Source organism: Anastrepha ludens, chromosome 4, assembly GCF_028408465.1.
Source record: "Anastrepha ludens isolate Willacy chromosome 4, idAnaLude1.1, whole genome shotgun sequence".
Taxonomy (NCBI): domain Eukaryota; kingdom Metazoa; phylum Arthropoda; class Insecta; order Diptera; family Tephritidae; genus Anastrepha; species Anastrepha ludens.
Genome location: NC_071500.1, coordinates 50,277,176 through 50,303,031, shown reverse-complemented (window position 1 = coordinate 50,303,031; position 25,856 = coordinate 50,277,176). Strand labels below are relative to the sequence as shown.

Sequence of the window (25,856 nt, the reverse complement as noted above, 5' to 3'; positions counted from 1 at the left end):
TAGCTAAAACTTTCGCCCATCTTTCGGGTAATTTCCGGATGCCGTTTCTCCAAAATTCTGGCCGCTGCTTGGCTATCCATGACTCAACCTATATTTTGGTAGCCTCGTACGAGGAGAACCGCTGGTCCGCCAAATCGAGACTCATATGCCGGAACAAATGATAATCGGAGGGAGCTATGTCTGGACTATACGGCGGGTGGGGTAACACTTCCCAGCCAAGCGTTCCAAGGTATTTTTTGACAGGTTGAGCAACATGCGGCCGAGCGTTGTCATGTTGCAAAATAACCTTGTCGTGCCTTTTTACCGTTTCCGGCCGTTTTTCTTTCAATGCCCGGCTTAAACGCGTCAATTGCAGTCGGTAACGATCCCCCGTGATTGTTTCGCCCGGTTGGAGCAGCTCAAAATATACGTCGCCGACCTGATCCCACCAAATGCAGAGCATGATTTTCTTGCCGTGAATATTCTGCTTGGCCGTCGACGTTGATGCGTGGCCGGGCAAACCCCATGATTTTTTGCGTTTTGGGTTATCGTAGTGGATCCATTTTTCGTCGCCAGTCACCACCCGATGCAAAAAACCCTTCCGATTTTGTCGCTCGATCAGCAATTCGCACGTAAAAAGTCGCCGTTCGACGTCGCGCAACTTCAACTCGTACGGGACCCAATGTCCTTGCTTTTGGATCATTCCCATCGCTTTTAGACGCTTGCAAACGGTTGATTTATCAACGCCCAATGATTCAGCAAGCTCTTCTTGGGTTTGGCACGAGTCCTCGTCTACCAATTCCCCCAATTCCGCGTCCTCGAACTTTTTGGGCTGGCCAAGACGCTCCTTGTCTTCGGTGTGAAAATCACCACTTTTGAATCGTCGAAACCAGTACTCACATGTTGAAATCGACGGAGTATGGTCTGGGTAGGCCTCCTGCAGCAATTCACGGGCTTGGGCTGTATTTTTTTTTCAAATTGAAGCAGAAAAGCAAAGCTTCCCGCAAATTGCGTTTCGACGGCACGAAAGTTGACATACTCGGAGCACGAAAACACTGCGTTGTTTATACTTCAGCGATATGACAGATACTGATAAACAAAGCCTAGGGATGAGGCTTTGTCATGAATATATATTCAGTATTACCAACGCGATAAAGTGATAAATAGCGCCATCTGTGTGTCACCTTTAAAACTAATTCAACCTCCTTAACTTAGATAAAAACGGCTATTTGTTAGCAATTTAGATTCGAATAAGTAGGTTGCTTGCCATCTTAAATGTGGCGTACTGGCTCATTGAGAAAAAGTGCCGGGGTAGCAGTTTTGGAATTTGTAGTGACAGTCAAGCTGCACTGAAAGCCCTTGCTAACCCATGCTGTTCTTCGAAGTTAGTCGGTGAAAGTAAGATTAAACTCAACAGTGTTGCAAAACAAAATAAAGTTAGTGTTATTTGGGTGCCTGGATATTGTGGTATTACAAGGAACGAGTTAGCTGATAAATTGGCTAATGAAGGCTTTGCAAGTATGCCACTAGGCCCTGAACCCTTTCGAAGTGTCAATTCTGCATCGATTTAATTATGGATTGAGGACTTCATGTGGTCTACCCACAGAGGTCGTTGGTCTGGGTTGAAGTCGTGCAGAGGAGTCAAGAGTTTTCTGAAAGAACCAAACAGGAAAATAGCGACCTTTCTCCTAAAACTCAGCAGAAAGGACCTGAGAGTACTGGTGGGTGTAATCACAGGGCACAATGTCTGTGGTCAGCTTATGGCTGCCATGGGGGTCGTAGGCAGCCCGGTATGTCTATCCTGTATTGAGAATGACGACTTTGTATAGCATTTTCTTTGTAGCTGTCCGGCGTTTCCAAGAATCAGGCTTAGGATATTGGGTTGCAATATACTGAGTATGGATAAAGTTTATACTCTTCCTCTTCCCAATCTTTTAAGATTCATCAATGAATCCAAGAGATTTGTGGAAGAGTGACCTCAATCTAATTTATCCGGCTTACTACCCACTTTTTATATTTCCTATATCTATTCTTTCTACTGAATTCTATCCGGGTGTGGTACAATGGTCTGCTGATTGAGTGCTTGGACTTGTTCAACCCCCCACAAATCTAATCTAACCTAAATTAGGTTGCTGGCGATAGGCGGGCTTGGTGATTGATGAAAACTGCCTACACCTCACTTGGTATCCGGCATATCTGCCGAGCGTTCCCCTGTCCGCCATCTGGGCCGCGACCGATGTGAGACCGGCAACAGTACACAGTAGTGTGGACACCGTGCGTTCGACTATTCGACTATAATTTAGATCGGGATTATTAAAAATTCCATTAATTTCACTAAGAGACCTGATAATAGTCATATAATGGGAATAGTTTGATTTGAAAATATTTATATGCAAAGGAAATTGAAAACACTAAAACCTTTGAGGAATACTGAATACTATTCGTTTCAGTAGATCTGGATAATCACTGATGGCATAGACAACATCATATGTAAAAATCAGTGAGGTTATATTACCATACTTGAGGAAAGTGACTTTAAATATATTAAAGTGCAATGATCCCTATTTTTTTACGTGGCTCAGTATTAAGCAGTTTTGCGTCATATTTCTTTAACTGAGTTCATCATTTGTACCAAATTCGAGTAAGTTTCCTTCGTTTAAAAATGAGACATCAGGTTTTTTGATTTTTCAAAATTAACTTTTTATGGGAGGTGCACGTGTTTATTGGCCGATTTCAGCCACATAAACTCACTTTGTGTCTTTACTGAGTTTCGCATCCATATTTAAACTTTTTCTCGAGTTATAGCTTGTAAGATTAGACGAACGGACGGACGGAAATTTGGTTTTTACATACAAAACTCCCCCCGTGGATCTTCCGGATAGTACAATAGTAATATTTTTGTCAGGTCTAAGTGAGTTGGGAAGTAATACATAGACAAAGTTTGGGTGAGTTTTATTAAGTAGATTTTGAGTTATTATCAAAAACTTGCTTGCATCGATCTCATTTTTGGATACATCATTTGTACTAAAATAAGAGGAACCTCAGTCAAACACTCAACAAAGGGTGTAAGCGCCAATTAATATTATTATACCACGATTTTTTTCTTTGAAATCAAATGATATGATGACTGACTGATATATACCATATACTGACTGATTTTCCAAATTTTCAACACCAAACTACCTTAGATAAGAAAATGAATATGTGTATGTGTGCAAAATTTCATTTATAAACATTTTTTGCTCGACGAGCGGACGGACTAAAAATTTTAGTGCACTTATGTCCATATCTATCCCGATTCCTTTAAATTTTTCCCCACAACCGTTATATGCACCCAATTTTCAATATACAAAAATTTGTTTGCGTGTTAAACTCGGGTATAGAAATGTACAGGCATATGCAACTCACGACTTGCAACGTATTTTCATTTCTAGAGGTTAATTTTCAGTTATCGATTTCATTTTCGTTATCATACGGGTCAATTCTAATTATCGCATTTGTTATATTTGTACGTAAAATTTTCTACGGTCATGAAATATTAAAATAATAGAAAAAGTTTTTATAACAGCAATCAATCACCTCACGGCAGGCTATGACAAACCTCTGAGTGCAATGTGGTGAAGAAATGTTTATTAAGAGAAACAAAATTGATTTTTTTGTTTTGCGAAAATCTCCAGCGACCGATTATGTTCAGCTCTGATTCATCCGATTTTCTATGCAGCAATTATTATCTTTCGCATGGATGAAAAAATATTCAAAGCTTAATTTTATCTGGTTTACTGTATCTGCGCAGAGAAGATGCACAAAGTGTTGAAAGTGAATTAGCAAAACAATTGTTGCTCTTATTACAGACGCCTATCGAAGAAGTTTTATAGTAAAAATTAATAAAATGGAAAGCCAAATGCAAGTACATACACATACACACATACTTCAGATATACGGTGATGAAATATAGTTGATTACTTTTGATGAATCAATGAATTTGAAATATTTTATCTTAAAATATTATTTAATAGTAGGTTACTTTGGCATTTTGCTTTGCTTTGGTCTTAAGCATTGACGGTTTCATCCATTTTCTGACATACAACGAATTCGCGAAATGTATTTTATATGGAGAAAATGCATAAGTCCGCCAGCAAAAAAAAAACAGATTGCCGAAAGTCAATGCAATTTTTTAATCACTTCAAACTTGTACAAAAATGCAATAGGCTATAAAACTGCATACATGGAATTTTCTAAAAATTCGAATTTGAGAGATTTGAAATTTTGATGAAAATTTATTGAATTTTTTAAAACTTTGTACATACTTTGAAACTTTAAGTTAATGAAACTATATGCACATATTTTCATTAAAAAAATAAAAAAAGATAATCTAATAGTAAAATTTTTGCATTACGTTGCACTGCTATTATTGTGAATGCAAGTGTACATCAAGGAAATGGTGCACAAAATTTATTTCAACAATATATATCAAACCGCTAATATAAAGGGGTTTTCCAATAACAGGTGTTATTGGTGAATGGATTGCGCCATCGAGAGATGTCTAACGATTTTTTTATGGCCGGAATTGGATGGTATTGATCTGGACAACGTTTATTTTCAACAAGACGGCGCTATGCGCTACACAAGCGAAACTATTGATCTTTTACGGGAAAAGTTTCCGGACCGTGTTATATCTCGAAGAGGTGATCAGAATTGGCCACCGAGATCTTGTGATTTAACACCTTGTGACTTTGTTCTTTGAGGCCACGTGAAAGAGAAGGTCTACGACAATAGCCCAGGGTCGATTCAAGACCTCAAAGATGGAATTCGTAGGCTATCGAGGACATAAGGCAGCCACTTTGCAATTCGGTTATGGAAAATTTCATGAAAAGGATATTGTCCTGTAAGCGTGGTCGTGGTGGCCATTTGCCACCCCTTAGTTTTCTTCTTCAATTTTAAGCACTTCTAGAAGTTTAAATATTCAAATGTTCTTCGTAGACCTATTCATCGCTAGTTAGATTTCCTATTCTGCCTCCGAAAAATACATAACCCGTACAATACCCGTACACGTTGGCGCAAAATTAATCATCCAGATTTGTTTTTGAACACATTTTTTGTAAAATAAAGCGAAATGAATTGGAGTGATGCGAATGTTGCCATTTGCAAAAATTATAAACCTTCCGCTAGGATGATTAATTTTGCACATAGTTTTTATGCAGACTTATCGTGTATTCATTCTTTATTTTAATCCTTTAAGTTGAATCTCATTCCTGGAATTCGTTTATTATAGTATATATGAATAAGCTTATTTCCCGTGGTCCCTGTGAGAAACAAAGGGCTTTAACAAACAAGTTAAAGTTGGGTTTATTCAAGGCAAAAAATTTTATTTGTCTCCATGAACGGTCTACTTGTAGCTGTTTTGCTCCAACTGATCACCATCACGTGTTGGATGGTCTCCTGCGACTGCCTTGTGGGCACCCGTCTAAGGCTGGTTTTGCCATATCCCCATGAAGCTTGCGAAGTGTATGCCCTATCCATTCCAATCCATTGCAGTCTTTGTACAATATCTTGCACATTATCGTGTTCCATATCTCGCATACATACAGAACGACAGACTTCACGATTGACTCAAATATCCTTAGCAACTTACGCCAGGATGTACTGATCTTCAAACTTTGTCTAACATACCTTTCGCTATTCGGTTGTATAGGTATGTATGTCAGCTGCTGACCCGCAAGTTCTATTGATGATGCTTCCAAGATAACAGAATTCGTTCATTTCTTCGATGCTAATGGCGGGTATCTGGAAGATTCACGGTTCAGTGGCATTAATGAGCATCATCTTTGTTTTAGTAATGGTAATCCTCATGGCTGCTTTTGACTTCGTGTAGCTCAAATTTGTTACCGTCTTGGTTTTCCAATACTGACTTTCCTCCTAAAATAAAGAATTGAATGATTTATTCGAGGAACGCCGTAAATAAATACCTTAAATGGATTCTATTTCCATTTTATCATCAATGTTTATGGACGAGAAACTTGCTCACCGAGATCCTCGACGAATAGCGGTATTTGAAGTCTTGCAACATAGCACCCATTGAAAAAAATTGCCAAATGTAAACGAAATTTATACGTTTTGTAGAATATTGCAAAACTATTCTGGCAATCATGTCGACTTCACCCTTGGCTTTCTTATAAAATATAATTATTACCAGTTTTGCTTTTGTTGTGACTCCGAAATAGTTGCGTCTCAACAGCAATAGCTCCGCTCATGAGGAACATATAGATTAGTGTTTCTCTTGAGCTTATGACTGCTTAAATTAATTCCGTACATACGCATTATTTGTTTTTAATGCACCCACAGGATATATTTTCCAACTCGCCAGCTCCCTAAATATATGGTATAAGTAATTTTTATAACTTTAAAGAAACAAATTATAGCAAGGAACTTATAAATCTTCATGACATGTAAGGAGTGATTTCACGTCTGAAGCAAAATGAAAGGAAAAACTAATATCAATCCCCCGGATGGGTTTTGACACTGGCAATCGGTTTTCAATCTAAAACAGCCATCAGCTACCTTGTTGTATGATCTGTGAGATATATGCTTACATCCATGCCCGATTACTCTTAAATATAGGTCTTTTTTAATTATAAATGATAGATAGAGATACGGACAGGGCAATAAGAAACAGCAGGTCTCTTAGAAAATATGTTACATGGCATTTTGTTTGATAAATTTAATAAGATTCGTATAAAGGCTTAACTAATTGCTAAGGCTGCAACTAAATTGTGAAATAATTGGGCTATTATTGGTATCATAGCAATCAAAAATATTGTATCGTACATATACTAACAACATCTTAGCTACATTAGGTAAAATTTGTATATGGAAACTACTATTTTCATATGGCAATCTCAGCAGAAAAAAAATAGTCCCAGCATGTCACACATGATCATCATATGACAAGCTCAGTACATCATGTGATAAATCATAGTATCACATGAAATCATGGTAGGAAAATATAGTATTATGAGCATCACACCTCGCGTACCTTTTATACCAGCTAACAATTTAATATTAATACATGATAATTTCAACACATCATATGATATACAATCATATCACATGAAAATGCACTATCAAAAGTCGTGTAGTAAAAATCATGTTTGATAATATTTGTACAACAATTAACTTGACATTAACGGAGGATCTCGTGTGAAGTCAAGTCTTATGATTTAATACAAGACATGAAACTGTTTTAAAATCATATATCTAGTTCAACAATCAACCAGTAATCACATGGCCCAACATCAGATCGGTAGAAATGATGCTATATTAAAATTCTTAAGATTGTGTAACACAACATGATATCTAGACATCCTAAAACCACAAATTTGTTTGAACTGAACCATAGGTAAATATCTAAAGGTATATTTGATATGGCGGCCGCCATAGCCGAATGGGTTGGTGCGTGATTACCATTCGGAATTCACAGAGAGAGAGAACGTAGGTTCGAATCTCGGTGAAACACCAAAATTAAGAAAAAGTGTTTTCTAATAGCGGTCGCCAGTCGGCAGGCAATGGCAAACCTATGAGTGACTTTCTGCCATGAAAAAGCGCCTCATAAAAAATATCTGCCGTTCGGAGTCGGCTTGAAACTGTAGGTCCCTCCATTTGTGGAAAAATATCAAGACGAACACCACAAATAGGAGGAGGAGCTCGGCCAAACACCCAAATATGTATATTTGGTTTGGCCGCCGCATTCGAAGGAACTTGTGAGTGACTACTGTTCGGTAGAGTCCAGGTTCGAGTCCCTGTATGAGCGTGAAACACCAAATAATACAAGAGATTTCTTCTTAAAGCGTTCACCTTGCGGCAAGCGATGGCAAGCCATCAAAAAGCTCCTCAAAAGAACATCTGCATTTCGGAGGCGGCGTAAAGCTTTAGGTTCTCTCTTTTGTGGAGCAGCATCGCAAATGCACACCAACAGTTAGAGAAGGAACTCATTCAAAGAATATATGAACAAATTGCTTACATAAAAACTGACACACAAATAAAAAAAAATATTTTACCCATGAAGAAGCCTAGATTTTTAAATTTGTAAAATTTCGTATTTTAAAAATTTCTATTGGTGCATCATGCCTTTAATCACAAATACATTGATAATCTTTTTTTCTTTTCAGAGAGTCGTACTTTTGGAAAAATTCGGCGCCTACAAATGGCTCTCATTCCATTAATTTTTAAATTTGGTGTACTCACCGCCATGGTTGCTTTCCTTATAATGCTCGGCATGAAAACACTATTCCTGGTCAAATTGCTTGTACTGATGAATGCTGCTGCCATACTTGCGAAATTCATTACGTTGAAATCAAACTTTGTGGGTCATGAATACTCTGCACCCACATGGAACTATCAGTCTTGGACGCCACATTCATCAGGTGGGTGGGCTGCCTCAGCGCCAGCGGCTACATATTCACATGCGCAGGAACATCAGCCAACAAAAGAAATACACTTGCATATACATGGTGGACAAGTGCAGGGTTATGGTTCTGGTGGGCATGGCAGTGTGAGTGGTGGACATGGCTGGGAGAGTCGCAGTGATCCTTATGGTACATATGCACCTACGCACGACAGTGAAGCAGATAGCGAACTTAATAATAGGGGTCCAGTTGCCATGTTACCATCCAGATATCCCACAAATCAGCTGTACTAGTTGAATGTTGGATACGAGCATAAGACAATAGTCACTGAGTCAGGGTTTTCTCTTTATTAAGAATTAGCTTTATTAATTTATTTTTAATATCTCTAAATAATATTAAATTTATTAAAGCAATTCATTTGTAAATAGTTTTAAAACGTCGATATGTAATTTAGTAATTTTAGTTGCAAATGTAATTATTTAATTATAAATCAGCCAGAAAGTGTTTAAATAAAGTACAAATTGGAATATTTAAGTGATTTGTATTGTGCCCCCATCGACGAAATAGAACTGTGAAGCGAGTATGCTAAAGACTTAAGACACGAACTTGTTCTCCAAATGGGAGGCATAATAAAAAAATCAAATGTATAGGTATATTTAAATTAGAAATTCACCTTACAGATATATATATTGTATAAAATTAGCGCCTACTTAATTTTTGGAATACAGTTATACTAATCAGTTATCTGCCTGCCAATATTAAATCTGCCTTCATAATATACATTTTGTAATATCATGAAAATGCCTAAGGCAGATATTATATAAAAGTGTTAAAAAATGAGGAAAGAAAAACGCGAACTCATGTTGTTGTTACAATTCGTATCATGAGTAAACAATTAGCCTCAGATGTAGCGCACGTTTTTTTTTAGAAATAGTAATAAACACATTTCTCCAATTCATACGCCCACCTTTCTTCTATTTAATTTTGATAATCAGAAAAGAGTTATTCGCAAATTCACTTGGTGGCACTTTGAGGAAAATGCAAGTCATGCAATTTTCAGTGCATCTTTTCATTGAGCAATTTCGTCATAGAAAGCATAAAAACGAGAGAGCAAAAATATTTTCTAACTACAAATATATTTAAGCACGCTGCTAATGATCTGTTAAGTATGAATGATTTGAGGAATGTGAGGAATAGATGTTTTTTCACAATACAAGAAAATCACAAAAATATATCGTTTAAAATTTTGTTAATCGAGTAATGTTTTCCAGGTGTATTAATCTCTTCAAAATATTTTTTTTTGTTCATATCTGGGGGGTATTCATTATTGTATTATTCATATATTTTTTAATCTTGTTTATTGTGTGATAGGCGCCTCCTTATTTCGTATGAAATCTGAGGGATGCTGAAGTCGCAGATATTGCAAGGATTTCCCTTTTTGCGTAGTTATGGCCGCTATAGTGCGACCATTTCCTGCAAAAACAAAAACAAAAACTGAGCCGACACTGCAGTTTAATGAAACCAGACCCCGTCCTATAACTCAGAGTGTAATTCCGACCTAGAGAAAATTTTCTAGGTACAAATCTCACAAGGGTCAAGAAGTTTTGTTACAGAAAAATTTCAATAAATGATTTAAAGTGAAATGGAATTTGTTTGATATAAAAATGACAGACTTTTTGGTTGCCTATATTTACCGTTATGTAAGCAGTTTGCTGTTGTAACTTAAGAATGTAATGAAATATAAATATATTACATATGCTTTCAACTATAAATATATATTGAGTTTTAGATAATTTAAAAATATTTGTAAGGTGTAGGCAGACTTATGGGCCATGTGTATGTGTCCCCACCATAATAATTTACATTTAGCAAAGCAACTGTGGCTGAGTTAACCCAGAGGGGCTGCATCATCACGCCGAGGGGATGGAATGGGAATAACAAGCGCGTCGCCACACATGCCGCGGTCGTGCAGGACTACCAGCGTGTCAGCCCAGTAAAAAACAATGACCGGCCAACCACCCACAAGCGACTGGTGGATTTATGACCCCAGCCCCTCCATACTCAATTGGTGTTTGAATACTTTTTGCTTGCAGGACTGATGTCTTTGTCGCCAAACTGAACTTGCCATCGTCGATGACAAGGCATGACATCTTTCAAAATATATTTGTTTTGCTTAAGCTCTCCTTAGACAAACGCTCGGCGAACAGTCCTGGGATGCATCGTTTTGCCAGCGCTTTCGGCCATAATAGCAGCATGTTTAGATGATAAGTTTTTCGGATCTTTTCTTACTTTTCAAATTGAGTTTTTTTCGAATGTCTTAGGTTGTCACCCAATTCTGCACAAATTTTCAAAGTCTGAATCATACTTAAAACGATTTATTATTGTCTTAGTTAATCGCGGTATTTTTTCCAAAAGCACACATTTCTTTAATAATTTTGCATTCAATAAAAGCAAAATAATTTGACACCCTCCAATGATAATTTATAAAAAATTCAAGTTATAATAAAAACACGTTTTTGAGATGTAAATGTGGGTAAACAATTTTGTTCCTTTGGCCTCTCCAACATTTGATTATCGCATTGAAATTTTGCAGCCTTAAATTTTAGTAGTCTGATAAATCTTCTAATTGCTTAGTGGAGCGTGGTATTAAACGGTAAACGGTATTTTTGATGATATACATTTATTGAAGACAATTAGTTTACAAAAAATTTTATAAAAAAAAAAATAAACAATTTAAAATTTTTGTTTTTCAAAATGGTGCATGTGTATTACTCATATTTGGTTATAATTTCTCGCCCGCCTATTATGATTACTAGCAGAATAATAAATATGCCAAATATCAATGTGAAAAATTCAGAATATGTTGCCAATATCAGACTATTAACTAGCTCTTAGCGAATTTGAAATAAATTTGGCTGACGTATCCGGGTTCATGATAGTGATTTATTTTCGAAAAAACTGAAATTGTGTTGCTCATATGCGAAAATATAAAACACAAATTCACTAATGTTACTTTTGAACAACGACTGTTTGGAAGAGTGGTTGAAAAATGTGCGGGCAGCATTCTGTCACCGTCCCCGGGGACGTGACTAAAGACCAAACTTGATAATCCAAGGATGATAGATTTACCGATACATAACTCCTGTTGCGTCAGTCCCCCCGCTAATTCTGCCAAATTCCCTGAGAGCCGCTTAACAGTCTGATATTCGCCACACCTGCAAACATCTTTTCACCATGATTGTAATCTAACATCCTTGATAAAATGTTACTATGAATGAGGACTTTACTATAAACGCCTGAAATTACAATAGTATGTATTTTTATTAATAAGTAATTTGCCAATTCGAATTTAGCAACATCTCTCTATTTTATAGCTTTTCACGACAATTTTATTACATAAATTGTCTCTTATAGTTAAACCAAGATTTTGTTTTGCGCCTAATTGTATGCCGCATGTTTGCCTAACCAAAACAAAGACGTTAAAGCAGTAAAATAAAGCAGCAAGGAATGCAAATAAATCTGATGGTTTGCTAAATGCATAAAATTATTGTCTGTCACGTACAAATTCTAATGCGTATTAAATGCGCAATTATGCAGCCGTTCGTTTATCGAATTCGTCCTCGCATTTTAGAGGAAATTGTAAAATATGTGGAATTGTGTGGCACTGCCGAAATATAGATGTGTCCGGAGATAGCCCTGCAGTGGTTTTACAACTCATTTAAAAATAATTCTGTGATTTTTTGTATATGTATATGTAAGCGCAAAAAAAAATAGGAAAAAAAGAGGTGTGTGTGTCAGCTACGACACGCGACTGGAGTTTACTCCTTAAAAACGATTACCGTGATATTTAAAAATATATTTAATATGCAAAAGGTGTAAATGAAGACCTTTTCTATATTGCTGAAAAAATATAAATTTATTTATTCTATTCGCTATAGTAAGCCACCTGGAATGAACAATTTTTTTGGGGTTTTTCTTTTTTAAGCTGTCGTTGCAATGTCCACTTATAATAGCACTACAAATATCAAATAGGTATTTTTGATCCGTACTTAAATCTTTTTCACTGGATATATCTGGTAGTATGAATATAATTGGTTTATAATTGACGAAAGAAAGCTTCTCAGAATCCTTCAATTTTTTCTCTATTTCACCGTTAAAGCTTTCAGACGTAGAGCCATCAATGTATTCAAACAAATGTCTAAGCGGTAGTTCATTGGCGTGTAATTGGCAGATGAACCATTGTAAGGGTTTTTGAAGACAATCTCCTCCAAAGGTTCAGACGATATCACTGGTATATGTAGGTTCTTAACGAACGCACAAGCACTTTCCTATCTAGTACTACGGAAATAAGCACCAAAATGTGGGCAGTGTTATTTCTGACTAGAAATTAGCAACCACAAGGAAATACATATACATATATTTCCTACAAGTTTGCACCAACAACGAAGCGCTACAAGGTAGGCAGTGCTATTTCTCACTGAAAATTAGGAACCACAAGGAAATACATATATATTTCCTACAAGTTTGCACCAACAACGAAGCGCTACAAGGTAGGCAGTGCTATTTCTCACTGAAAATTAGGAACCACAAGGAAAATATATTTCCTACAAGTTTGCATCAACAAACAAGCGCCACAAGGTATGCAGTGCTTTTTCTCACTAGAAATTGGCACCCACAAGGAAAATTATATTTCCTACAAGTTCGCACCAACCAAGTAGCGCCACAAGGTAGGCAGTGCTTTTTCTCACTAGAATATAGAAAACGGGCAATGCGTCACTTCCGTCAGCGATTCACACGATTTTACTACCCATATTTTTTTCATACCGTGGGCCTTATATATCGTTTCTTAAGGAGTAAACTCCAAAATTTTAAAAAAGTGTCTCACCCGTTAAGGTTATTCTCCAAAAAACTTTTATAGCTGTATTCTTTTTTTACTCGCCTATGCTTCTGTGCTTAAAATTAGGATAAAGCAGTTGCGGATGACATCGGCTCTTCCAAATTCCGTTTTATAGTTTTTATCGGATTTTTGCAACCCGCTTTATCGACCGTTAACATGAAACGATTAAACGAAATGACAACAGCCTAGACAACTTTTTGTGCAACACATTTTGAGAATTTTGAAAACAGTTAAGATTTTCATATGTATCATTAACTATTTTCTATTAATTAAACACTTTTCTCACGACTTGTATTTTTCAGTTCGTAATATACTTCAATAAATATTGATTTGATATTTGTTGAGCAGTGATGCTGAACACGACTTGTGACAAGCCTGCAGTTAAAAGAGCCTAATTGCGCTCTTCATTTTGTATGTGGTTGGAACTCCTATCCACAAGTAAAGCACAATTTAAAGTTTAAATCAGTCGCCAAAAAGCAGGCAATGTTTTATACATCGCTTATCTCTATTCTCTTAATTATAAAGGCATACATATATCGTTCACACATCTATAAACACCGGTAAATATCTTTACAATTTTTAATTTTATAGCTTTCAATCATTCGCAAATTGTATGCCAATTCAATTCACCTCAGCGTCATGCAGCGAAGATGAACTGAATAAGATTTTTTCTCAGCATGTGCACAATTCACAAAATATTTATTGAAATTTCCAGAAGCACTTGTATTCTTACATACAGTTAGTAGAGAGCGATTTTTGAAAAAAAATTCAATTTTTCGACTTCATTAGCAAAAAAAGCACTTTTTATTTACATTTCTTTTTTGTACTGACTCATATTTATTCACAGCATTTAAAAGGATTTAATAAGAAACTTCAAATTCTTTTCAAAAACAACAACTAAAGCTACAAAAGCAAATAGCGTTCTATTTCGACACTATCCAAAAACTGCTTTTACATTTTGATTCTTCAATTTCCTTGTGTGAATATGTTTCGCGATGAACTCTGCTTTGCAATTATCATTTTGATGCTTTCGTTTTACAATTTAATGAACAATTCTTGCTTTATTCGGACCTAAAATTAAAACACTGTGATTTTAGAATGCCTGGCAAAAATTATCTTTTGATATTACGCAATTATTATATTATAATTACCGCTTGGGTAAAAGCGTTTAGGAATTGTCTGAAACGTCAACACGTCAAACAGTTTATAATGTTGTAAATCGAGCGAAAAAAGAAGGTAGATTATAGTAAAAGCATGCCGGTGGGTCTAAAACTAAAATTACAGGACGTGCATAACGCTTGACGATCCGAAGCTTGGATCAAAACCTGAAAATTTTCTTGAAAGCACTTGCAAAGGAACTTAACGAGGAGTGTGGTATTGTTGTCTCTAATGAAGCAGTGCGTCAACCCATACTGCATCTCAAATATTCATCGAGGTCAGCATGCAAGAAACGATTGCGGTCTGCACAAAATATAGAAAAAATCCTGTCTTTCGCTTTGAACCACATTTCCGAGCCAGGGGTCGACGTTATTTTTTGCGAAGAGATAGAGACAAAGCTGTATTACAACGATTGGCCGATTAGAGTATGACGCAGGTCCTTACCAACTTTACAAAATCGAAATATAATTGCCACGGTTAATCCAGGAAAAGTAGGAGGCGTGGTGCTTATTACGGTACAATGTACGCCAATGCATTTTTAAAAACAGGGTACGCCATCTTTTATGTCGGTATGTAAACTCTGAATAACTTTGTCATTTACCACCCGATCGACTTAAATACATGTTTTGATACGTCAATTCAGTACAACTTCATCCAAGGATCGCTTTACACCGAAACAACGCCCTGAAACAGTGACGCTATATATGGAAAATAGTCGTTCTATTATTCTAACTCAACGCGCATATCTCAAAAAGTATAGCGGAAAACAGGCACCGTCTGACAACACTATTCGTCGCTTGGTGTCGAATTTTGAGCACGGGACAGTAAGAGATCGTCAACATGCCGTTCATCAACGACCAAGACGTTCCAATGAAGTTGTTGAAGCAGTGAGTGAGAGCGCTGCCCAGGAGCCAACAGTGTCGTATCGTCGTCGCGCTCAGAATTTTGGCGCCAGTGAAATCACAATGCTGCGCATTTTAAAGGATAATTTAAATTTGTTTCCGTATAAAGTGTAATTGACACAAAGAATATTGCCGACAGACCATTCACGTCGCGTGGAATACGGGTAAACAGTCGCTCGAATGGTTGACACTGAACCCAATTTTTGGAAGCAAATTTTAATGACTGATGCGGCACGTTTTAACCTCTCTGGCAGCGTGAATAAACAAAATTACCGCATTTGAGGAACTGAACCTGAAACGCTATTGCATGACCGGGAAGTAACTGTTTGGGCAGGTATTTGCGGAAAAAATCATCTTTAGACCATATTTTTACCGAGAAAACGAAACGGTCGATGGAAACCAATATCGCTGGATGTAGGCTCATTACGTCTGCCCGCAAATGCGTGAGAAAGGTTAAGACGGTTACTGGTTTCAACAAGACGGTGTGCCATGCCACACTGCGAATGCAAAAATTGAATTTCTGCAACAAAAATTCGCAGGACGTCTAGTGTCAAAAAGAGGCGACATCGACTGGTCCCCCAGATCATCTGACTTAACCCCCCGGACTTCTTTTTGTGAGGTATCTGAAAAGCAAGGTTTACGCGAACAAGCCGCAGACTATCGACCAGCTTAAGGCAAACATTCGTGCCAAAATCGACGCTATAAAACCCGAAATGTTTGACAAGGTGATGACAAACGCAGAAAAAAGATCTCACTTTGTGATTGCTAATAAAGGTGGCCACTTGATTGATATTGTATTCAAAAAATAGCTTTAATTTGAATATTTAATATAGTAATTGTTTTTTTTTTTTTCAAAGTTATTCAATGTTATCATACCGACATAAAAGATAGCAAACCTTGTATATTGAAAAAAAAAATCTTAGTCGGCACTGAGAATAAACCAAATTTTAATAACGACAACTATCCAAAGCATAATGTGCAGACATGGCTTCTCTACAATTGCGGTACAGTTATAAATACACCAGCCTAGAGCTCCGACATGAACGTGATTGAAAATTTATGAGCCTTTTTGAAGAAAAGAGTCCATAAAAGGCATCCAAAGAATGCAGCAGCATTAAAAACTGCAATAATGAAGGAATAAAGTTTGTAAAATCAATTTATTAACAGTGTCTAAATAGAACGTTGTTTGTTTTATTGCTCTAGTTGTTGTTTTTCCACAGTATTAAACGTTTTTTTATTAATTCTCTTTAAATGCTGAGAATAGATATGAATCAGTACAAAAAAAAGTCAAAAAGAAATAAAGAGTGATATTTTTGGGGGAAAGGATTTGCTGCTTTTTACCAAGGTAGATAGATTGGTAGGTGAAATGGTTAAGTGCCGGTCTGGCACTTCTCAAATAGCACTAAAGCCCGTTTTGATACCATTATGAGACCACCAACAGGCAGATATGTATCTACAGCCAGCCAGAGCTATTGATATAATGTAGGAGATTGATTGGATTTAGGTTGACGCATAGCCCCAGGCTGTCGAAGAAGGGAGCGCCCAGTGGCCTTAGCCGTCTAGCTGCCAAACCCGAACATTTACAGAAAAAATGCTCTACAGTCTCTTTCTCTGAAAGGTCCCCACAGCTTCTGAAATGCGGGTTAAAAGGTAACCCTAGCTTTTCCGCGTGTGTGCCGATCATCCAATGACCGGTAAACACAGCTACGAGTTTGGAAATTGAATGGCGAGGAGTCCTTTTAACAACTGTCGGGGGTATTTCGGTGACCGGGTAGGAGGGCTCTGAAACCAATTCAGTCCCCTTACTGGAAAGCTCATCAGTAATTTCATTGCTATGTTTATATATCATGGAACTCTGATCAGTGAAATGTGACCTGCACACCTAAGAGATTTGATCTCCTCTTTACAGGAGTTTCAAATTTCGTTCTTCCCCGTGGCATCATCAAATCCTCCGATCACTATCGGATCGAATGTTAATATCTCCTTACTCCCACGTTCCCTAAGCAATCTGCATGCCAAGACTTCTGCCTGAAATACACTAGCAATATTCGGTAGTTTAAAGAAGATAGATGATTTAGAGAAAACCCCTACTCCGTCAGTGAAGACCGAGGTGCAAGCTTCGGTGCAGATTTTCCCTCGATCCAATCCTGCCTATTCGGAAACTTGTATGAACCTCAAACTCTAGTTTGCGGATAGAGAGATCTGTTCGAAGTTCGGAGAAATACGGTGTTAACTGCCCGAAAATACTACCATGCCCCTTGAGCGATTGCCTCCAGAGGCCAATCTCCTTTAACCTGATTGCACTTTGAGCTGAGATGGAAATAACGGAAAATTCGATCGCTTAATGACATACCGCGTTGGAAACGTCAGTGCAAGCAGATTTTTACCATGGAACAGTACACGCCACGCCCAAATTGTTGAAATTCACATTCAACAAAAGAAGTCAAGTGAAAAAAAGAAGAAGAAGAAGAAGAAGAAAAGAAGAAAATTGTGATGCCAATTAATCGTCGAAAGCGTATGAGGCAGTTCTGGTTTCTACAAGACGGAGCTCCACCACACACAGCTCGCACCACAATCGATTTTATGAAGAAATTGTTTCCTCGTCGTTTGATGTCGAAAAATGGCGATTTTGACTGGATACCGCGTTCGCCCGATTTAACGCCACCTGACTTCTTCTTGTGGGATATTTAAAATCAAAGGTTTATATTAATAAGCCAAAGCCTATAGAAGAGCTCAGGAACAACATCCGTGAGGAAATAGCCGCTATTCCAGCCGAAATATTAGCTATAATTAGGGAAAATGCTGCAAAACGGGCGGCCATTTGAGAGATATCATATTCAAAACGTGATGTCAACAAATTTACTTGAACCAAATAAAATGATTATTATCGTCAACATTAAAAATATTGTGGTTTTTTGTGATTTAAATAAAAAACACATGGATCCGTCGAATATGGGCAGCCCAGTAAATACAAAAGGATATTCAGGGCAGCATTGGGACAAGTTTTACATGCTCCGGTGATACCAATGCATGCAGTCCTTTGCACTCTCCCCAGTTTAGTGGTATTAGCCCTTCTGAAGAGCTTCCCACCAAACTAGGCATCCATACGTTAAAACTGGCAAAACTACTGCGTTGTACTACCTGTGGCGTGAGAAACATAGATTTGCAGGAGTAAAAGGCTATACAGGTCTTCTTTACTTGATTTTCAATGTGTAGCTTCCAATGGAGTTTGCAGTCAAGTATCACTCCAAGATACCTAACTTCCGATGAGAGCGGGAGAACGTGGGGGTTTAATTTGGGAAGTCGAAAGGGTGGAGATTTATATTTTCTGGTAAATACCACCAGCTCCAGCTAATGAACCACTTTTGTTAAAAAACAAAACTTCTTTGTTAAATTAAAGAACTATTAAATATTTTAAAAAATATAAGCCGCGCGGGCAGGAGTAAGAAGGCCACCCCGATATACATTTGTACATATGTATTTAGCTTAAGGTATATAGTGTTTTCCTCCAATAAGTTCAATGGCAAACTTTAGTCTTATCTTTGAGAAAGCGGCTCGCTATAGAAACGTGTCTTTAAAAAACACCCCCATGTGCTCCGGCTTGGTTTTTTTGTAAACAAACCGAGCTGGTTGCGATATTGACCACACCTCTGCATTCTGTACATCGTACATAAAAATAAGTAAAACCTTAAATTAATCATCCCCTACTAATGGCGATCACTGCATATATTTAGTGGACTATAATTTGGACTCTTACTTGAGAAGGCATAGGACTGGTTGATGCGATCGTATATACAAGCATAGACTGTCTGCTCGGCACACAGAGATGTCAGTGTAGGCTCGGCAAGGCAAGAAGATGTCTACCACTGATGTTATGTAAAAATCGTATTTGGTGACTTCAACGCTATTTTGGGCAAGGAATGGATATGCATTTAAGTGAATATATTTAATATATTTAATAAGCCACTGAATTTATCAAGCTATTTTGTTTGAAAATTAAATCCATTACGAGTATGTTGTGATACAGGGAAGGCACGGTTCCTTTGCTTTAGACTAACGCACGATCCTTTAACTTAATATCCATTCGTATGTTGATAGCAGATGAAAATTTAAAATTGCCCCTGCGCTATAAAAAATATGCATCTACCATCACAAGAAAAACTGCAGGCGCAGTCGGCAGATTTACCTCTTAATTTTCATTCCAGCTCTCAATAATGGCCCAATAAAAAACCAGCGCGCAGCAAATCCATGTATATTAATAAATAAAAAAATACCTCGAAAAATACCAATTTTTATTTTTTCCATTTTTCGTCAAGAGAATCCGTTGTTTTTTTACCACATTTTAACACACCTATAAAACAAAAGCAAGAAAAATGTATGCAGTTTATGTACAAACATACATATTTTTTTATAGCTTCAATGAACATAAACTTTTTTAATTACATCAACTGGTACTTATTGCTTTTTCTTTGTAGTTCGAAATGATATTTCCTTACCGCAAGATGAATAAAATTGATATTTTTCGAAGCAACAGAGACTCTTATTTTTACTACTTTGACTTTTCTTCCGTTAAACGTCTACTAAAGGTATCTGAGGTAAAGTTTATGTAAGCGGATATATTTTTTAATGTGGAAATTCATACGCAATTTATTAGGGGAAAACTTTTCCTTTCCATCAAATAACAGTGCTATGTTTTTATACTGAAGAGATATTTGTTTGACAGCGAGATTGTATTTTTTTTTAAGCTTGAAAACTTAAAATGATAATATAAAACAGAAATATTGTTAGAATGAACCATTTCTTTATATTTACAATATTATAATCGGATATATAACCTCATCGTGTTTATTTTTTGAATTTGATATCGGGCATATGTCTCACACGACTACGAGTTACATGGTCCATGCGATCATTCCAATTTTTGACCACTTTTTCCAATAAATCTGGACGCATGCCGTTAATGGAGGCTTGAGTATTGCAATAAATCGATTGATAAGTGCGCTGTATGGCAAGTTGCATCATCTTTTTGGAATCAAATGGCGTCAATATTTAGCTGATGAATGTGATTGATATAAAAAATCAGTCAGCATGGCTCGATATCGCTCATCTCTTACCGTAACAGCAGCTTCTTCCTCATTTCGAAAGGAATAAAGACCGCCAGTGCTCTATAAACTTCACGAACTGATAAATTTTTTAAAGTAAATTTCCACAATTTGGAAGGGTTGTTCTGGCGTTTAACGATTCTCAGTTGACAAACTATAGTTATCGATGTCGACAGTTCTCATGCAGCTAAAAAAATTCTCGTTATTTAAAAATCATTTTTCCATTTTAGCTAGTTTCTGATTAGAAATTATTATAGAGTGAAAATTCCTTCGTATTTGCATGACTGTTCGTGCGTTAGATTGGCTTACATTCAATCTTTGAAAACTTTCGTAGATAAACAAGTTAAATTTCTCTGACTCCCAAAAATACAGATACTACGAAAAATTCTAAAATCCACCCATCGAGATGTGCTATTTGCATACAGAAGCGGCAAATTGAAATACACAAGTGGAAATCACACAAATCTTAAAAACCGAAAACAGAAATCCTCTTTTATTTGATACAAATCCTCTTCTTCTTCTTCTTAATTGGCGCGATGACCGCTTACGCGATTTTGGCCGAGTTTAACAAAGCGCGCCAGTCGTTTCTTTCTCGTGCTAACCGGCGCCAATTGGACACACCAAGTGACAAGTGAAGCCAAGTTCTTCTCCACCTGATCTTTCCAACGCAGAGGAGGCCTTGCTCTTCCTCTGCTACCACCAGCTGATACCGCATCGAATACTTTCAGAGCCGGATCGTTTGTATCTATTCGGACGACATGACCCAGCCAACGTAGCCGCTGGATCTTTATTCGCTGGGCAATGTCTATGTCGTCGTAAAGCTCATACAGCGCATCGTACCATCGCCTGCGATATTCGCCGTTGCCAACGTGCAAAAGTCTAAAAATCTTGCCCAGAATCTTTCTCTCAAACACTCCAAGCGTCGCTTCATCGGATGTTGTCATCGTCCACGCTTCTGCGCCATACGTTAGGACGGGAATGATGAGAGTCTTGTAGAGTGTTAGTTTTGTTCGTCGAGAGAGGACTACTTTGTCCAAAGTAGCACTTGTTGGCAAGGGAGATTATGCATTGGATTTCAAGGCTGACATTGTTATCGGTGTTAATGCTGGTTCCTAAGTATACGAAGTCTTTTATAACCTCGAAATAATAACTGTCAACAGTGACGTGGGTGCCGATACGCAAGTGCGCCGACTGTTTGTTTGATGACATGAGGTACTTCGTTTTGTACGCATTCGCTTTGATTCTTTATCCTTTATAGCGCGGTGGTTAAGGCCGATGATGTCGATATCATCAGCATACGCCAACAATTGTACGCTCTTATAAAAAAATGTGCCTGAGCGTTTAAGTTCGATCCTCTCCAACATCAAGTTAAAGAAGTCACCCGACAGCGAGTCACCTTGTCTGAAACCACGTTTGGTATCAAACGGCTCGGAGAGGTCCTTCCTAATTCTGACGGCGCTGCTGGTGTTGAGCAACGTCATCTTGCAAAGCCGTATTAGTTTTGCGGGGATACCAAATTCAGACATCGCGGCATACAAGTAACTCCTTTCCGTACTGTCGAATGCAGCTTTGAAATCGACGAAAAGATGGTGTGTGTCGATTCTTCTTTCATGGGTATTTTCCAAGATTTGGCGTATTGTGAATATTTGATCGATGGTACACTTTCCTGGTCTGAAGCCACACTGATAAGGTCCAATCAGTTGGTTGACGGTGGGCTTCAGCCTTTCACACAATACGCTCGCTAGAACCTTATAGGCGATATTTAGAAGACTAATCCCGCGGTAATTGGCACAAATTGCAGGATCGCCCTTTTTATGGATGGGGCAGAGCACACTTAAATTCTAGTCGGCAGGCATGCTTTCATGCGACCATATTTTGCATAGGAGCTGATGCATGAACCTTACCAGCTCCTCGCCGCCATGTTTGAATAGCTCAGCCGGCAGTCCGTCGGCGCTCGCGGCTTTATTTTTAAGTGACAGCGCACAACCAGCTATCCTGGAAAGTTTCGCCTTCTCACGTTAGCTCACTCCTGAACGGGTGTTCGGAAGCTACCTAGAGGATACTTGGGCTAGTCCCGGGAGTTGTGAGCTGCTTGAACCATATGCAGAAGAATCGACCTGGCTACTCCCCAGTGAATGGCGATCAGTAACTTTCCCCACTTGCGTGGACTTCTACATATGGAACCATCCTCCGATACAAGTCCTCAGGCTCTGAAAATATTCAATGTGCCCTTGCTGTGTAAGTACTTAGCATTGAGTTGCAATTTCTTAAACACGCATGTACAGGTACAATTACATACAAATTTGTGGTATTCAAACTTAAAACTCTGTTTTGCAAAAATTTACTTAATAAAAAAAAAAATTTTGAAGCGATGTATTAAAAATTCTCTACTAGAATACTGAGAATCATACGAAAAGCGCACTTTTTCTCATTATCCGCACAGATCTCAAAATGTTTAACATATATTTCTTTATTCTAATCAAATGTTCATCAGCCTCAATAGTCATACTTAGCATCGCGTAAATGCAATGCAAATGTGACAGTGCTTAGTCATATGGGAATATTTAAGCTTTTAACAAGGGTGAGATTTTTCGTACATTTTGTACAAACTTTGAGATTTTGAGTTATATGGTTTTTGTTGTGATGTGAAGTATACTTTTATAAACAAAATAGTGGGTGTGCCTACAATTTTGCAGCGAGGTATGCATGAGAAGAAATCGTAGGGATTTTAATTAATAGTGATTCGGTCAAGTAAATGCTTTATAGCCAAGTTATTAGTTTGAAGAAAAAGAAATCTATTATTTTTGAGTAAACTTTTTACGCAAATGATTTAAAAATTGCTTATGGTCGATCTTTAGCTCCAGGGTTATGCTACGACTACTAAAATGCTGGTCAACTTTGTTTATTTCTGTGATTTTATCGATATTTTCGACATTATAGACATTTTCTTTCACATCATAAATGCCTGAATGGATTGGACGAAACCAAAATTGCACGTAATTAGCTATTATAGTATCAGCACCATAAGCAACATTCACGATTTCTGCCGGCATGCATTTTCGCCTTTATCAAAGAAATGCTGTAAAAAGTGCCGAGTTTTTCCTCTGTTAACTTCTATTGTTAACACCCTGCACCTCACAACTGAATGAAAAGAAAAAATGTAAAATGCCACACTAATACTGTCGATACTTTACGAGATATTGCTCACTACTCCATGTACCGAGGAATTAATGGATTTATTTTTCCCCAATTAATAATAATATTATTGAATTCACAATTTATTTCATTTCGCATTGAAACCAAAATAAATTTGTATACAGAGTTTTAGTTTAATTTTACATAATTTTGTCTTTAAAGATTTGTGAAAATACATATTTATTGCCCAAACGTGAATTTGCTTCACAGTTTTCCAGAATATTTACACAAAAGAATATTGTATTGCAGAATTTAGGACCGTTTTCACAAGCATGAATAATTTTAGTTTTTAAAAATTTCATAGAAGTAGCAAAATCGGTCAAGAAATAATTTACATTAATCGTAGTAAGCGCAAAGCACGTAAAAACTTAATTATATTCCCTGGCACCATCAGATACATTTTTTGTATGCACTTACTTAGCCAGCAAAAATGTTTAAATTGTTTATATTTATTTACTATTATTTAATTTTTTATATTCATTACTATAAAAATAAAAATGCATGCAAATTATCAAAACCACTAATGGTTGCCAAAAATTATCATTGTTTATCTCCAAGTACAGTAATGAAATATGTTAACATTAGATTTGCATTTTGCTGCCAGTGTTAATGGTCTCCACAATGAGTAAATGAAGTGCTAACCGACTTTGCTCAAAATAAAGTATTATGCACTTTTTATGACTTTTCCACCCGCCGAGTTTGTTTCTGAAGCCTCTCGTTGCAATTGCATTGCTGTGCATTAATGTACAGCCCGTTAAGGAGCTTGGTGCAGTAGACGATTGCATAATTTTAATAAAGGTGCGTAAACGATATTACCATGGAGAATTAAGCGCCACAAGAAGGTGTAGATGCATAAAAATTCCATTTAACAAATACATACGAAAAACTATACATATAAAATTATACAAAATTACACGTTGGTGCTGCAAATTTTAGTGCATGTCATTGAAAACCACTTTACAATTAACACTTTTTTATTGGAATTGCGAGGTAGTGAAAAGGAAAGTTATTGCAGCAATGCTTATACATACATTCACGTAGCAGCTGAAAAAGCGTGACAAGCTAATTTTGGGCTTATAAAAGTTCAAGTAAAAGCGCGCATGTAAATTTGTATACTCGTATGTTACACAATTTGTCGCTTCTTTGCGAAGTGGTGTGAATTGAAAAGAAAAGAGACAGTTCAGTTAGTGCTAACTAAACAGATCATCGAAAGTGTTTAATTTCTGGTGAAGATTAGGCGCTTAATTTTTAAGTAAACTTCTTTGTGGTATCGGTAGATATTTTGTAGAAAAAGAAAGGTGTGTTTGTCAAGTTTACTTATTCCATTATCAACTTTCCAGAGTTTACTCGTTTACAAATGGCGCTTCTTTTTGTAAAATTTTCTTTGTCGTATTTGCTTATTTAGAGTTCCATGTTTCGCCTTTTGATCACATTCACCGAGACATTAGACCATCTGGCACTCGAGCAGCCTTGAGATAGTTTTTCGTGCATGACGAAGATAGGGTTTCCATGACTGCCTAAGAATTGCTCCTTAAAAGGTGGGCGTTGGCAGAATACAACTGGGTAAAAAATTGGACATGGAGAGTTGTTAAGGCCTTGTGGCGTCATGATCCTGGAAAACGTTCTAGGCTTATATCTGTCGTTAGTGGCGAGATGCTTAAACGTATACTGTCCGCTGGCATGCAGAAGGAGGCTTGGAGGCACATTCCTGTACCATCTGTTTGTTTGGGAATAAGTCTCTCCCTGTAATACCTTTTATAGTGAAACCATTTTATCTCTCTAATAAATGATACAAAATTATGATTGATTTCAGATTTCAAATTCGCCGGACGTTCAAAGTAGTAAGAGTTTACGTTTAAACAAAAGCGGAGTTTATGTCCGAAAAGAAGATTTACCCATGAGTTTTAGGTTTGTCCAACTCCGTTCTGAATTCACATTAACGCATGCAAATCCCTTTTTCAATGTGCTCCAGAATTTGAGATCTTCTGCTCGTAAGCATCCCCGCAAAGTGTCTTTAATATTAACACCACTTTTCCTCAAAACTGTAATACCAAAGCAAAGTAAAATCCTTCTGGATGCTATAGATTTCCTATTGCCCAAATATGACAACTTTATATAAAAAAATGTTTAAATTGACGCTTACGTTAGCTTTTTAAAGAAATCCAAGGAGGATATGTATTGTGAGTATTATTTTTTATACTTTTTGTTGTGTAGCTACCAA

The 25,856-nt window shown here is 37.1% G+C and overlaps 2 protein-coding genes across 2 annotated transcripts in view; one reads left to right on the top strand and one right to left on the bottom strand.

Annotated features, from left to right (window-relative positions):
• Positions 1–8,890, top strand: part of LOC128862256 (uncharacterized) — a 29,897-nt gene extending 21,007 nt beyond the window's left edge. The window contains exon 3 of the mRNA XM_054100779.1: positions 8,145–8,890. Coding sequence (XP_053956754.1) covers positions 8,145–8,674 — 530 coding nt within the window. The 3' untranslated portion in view covers positions 8,675–8,890. The remainder of the gene's footprint in view (positions 1–8,144) is intronic.
• The window catches only part of LOC128862257 (uncharacterized), a 60,666-nt gene extending 34,810 nt beyond the window's left edge, over positions 1–25,856 (bottom strand). Inside the window, exon 1 of the mRNA XM_054100780.1 lies at positions 25,779–25,856. The gene's annotated coding sequence lies outside the window, so the exon portion shown is untranslated. The remainder of the gene's footprint in view (positions 1–25,778) is intronic.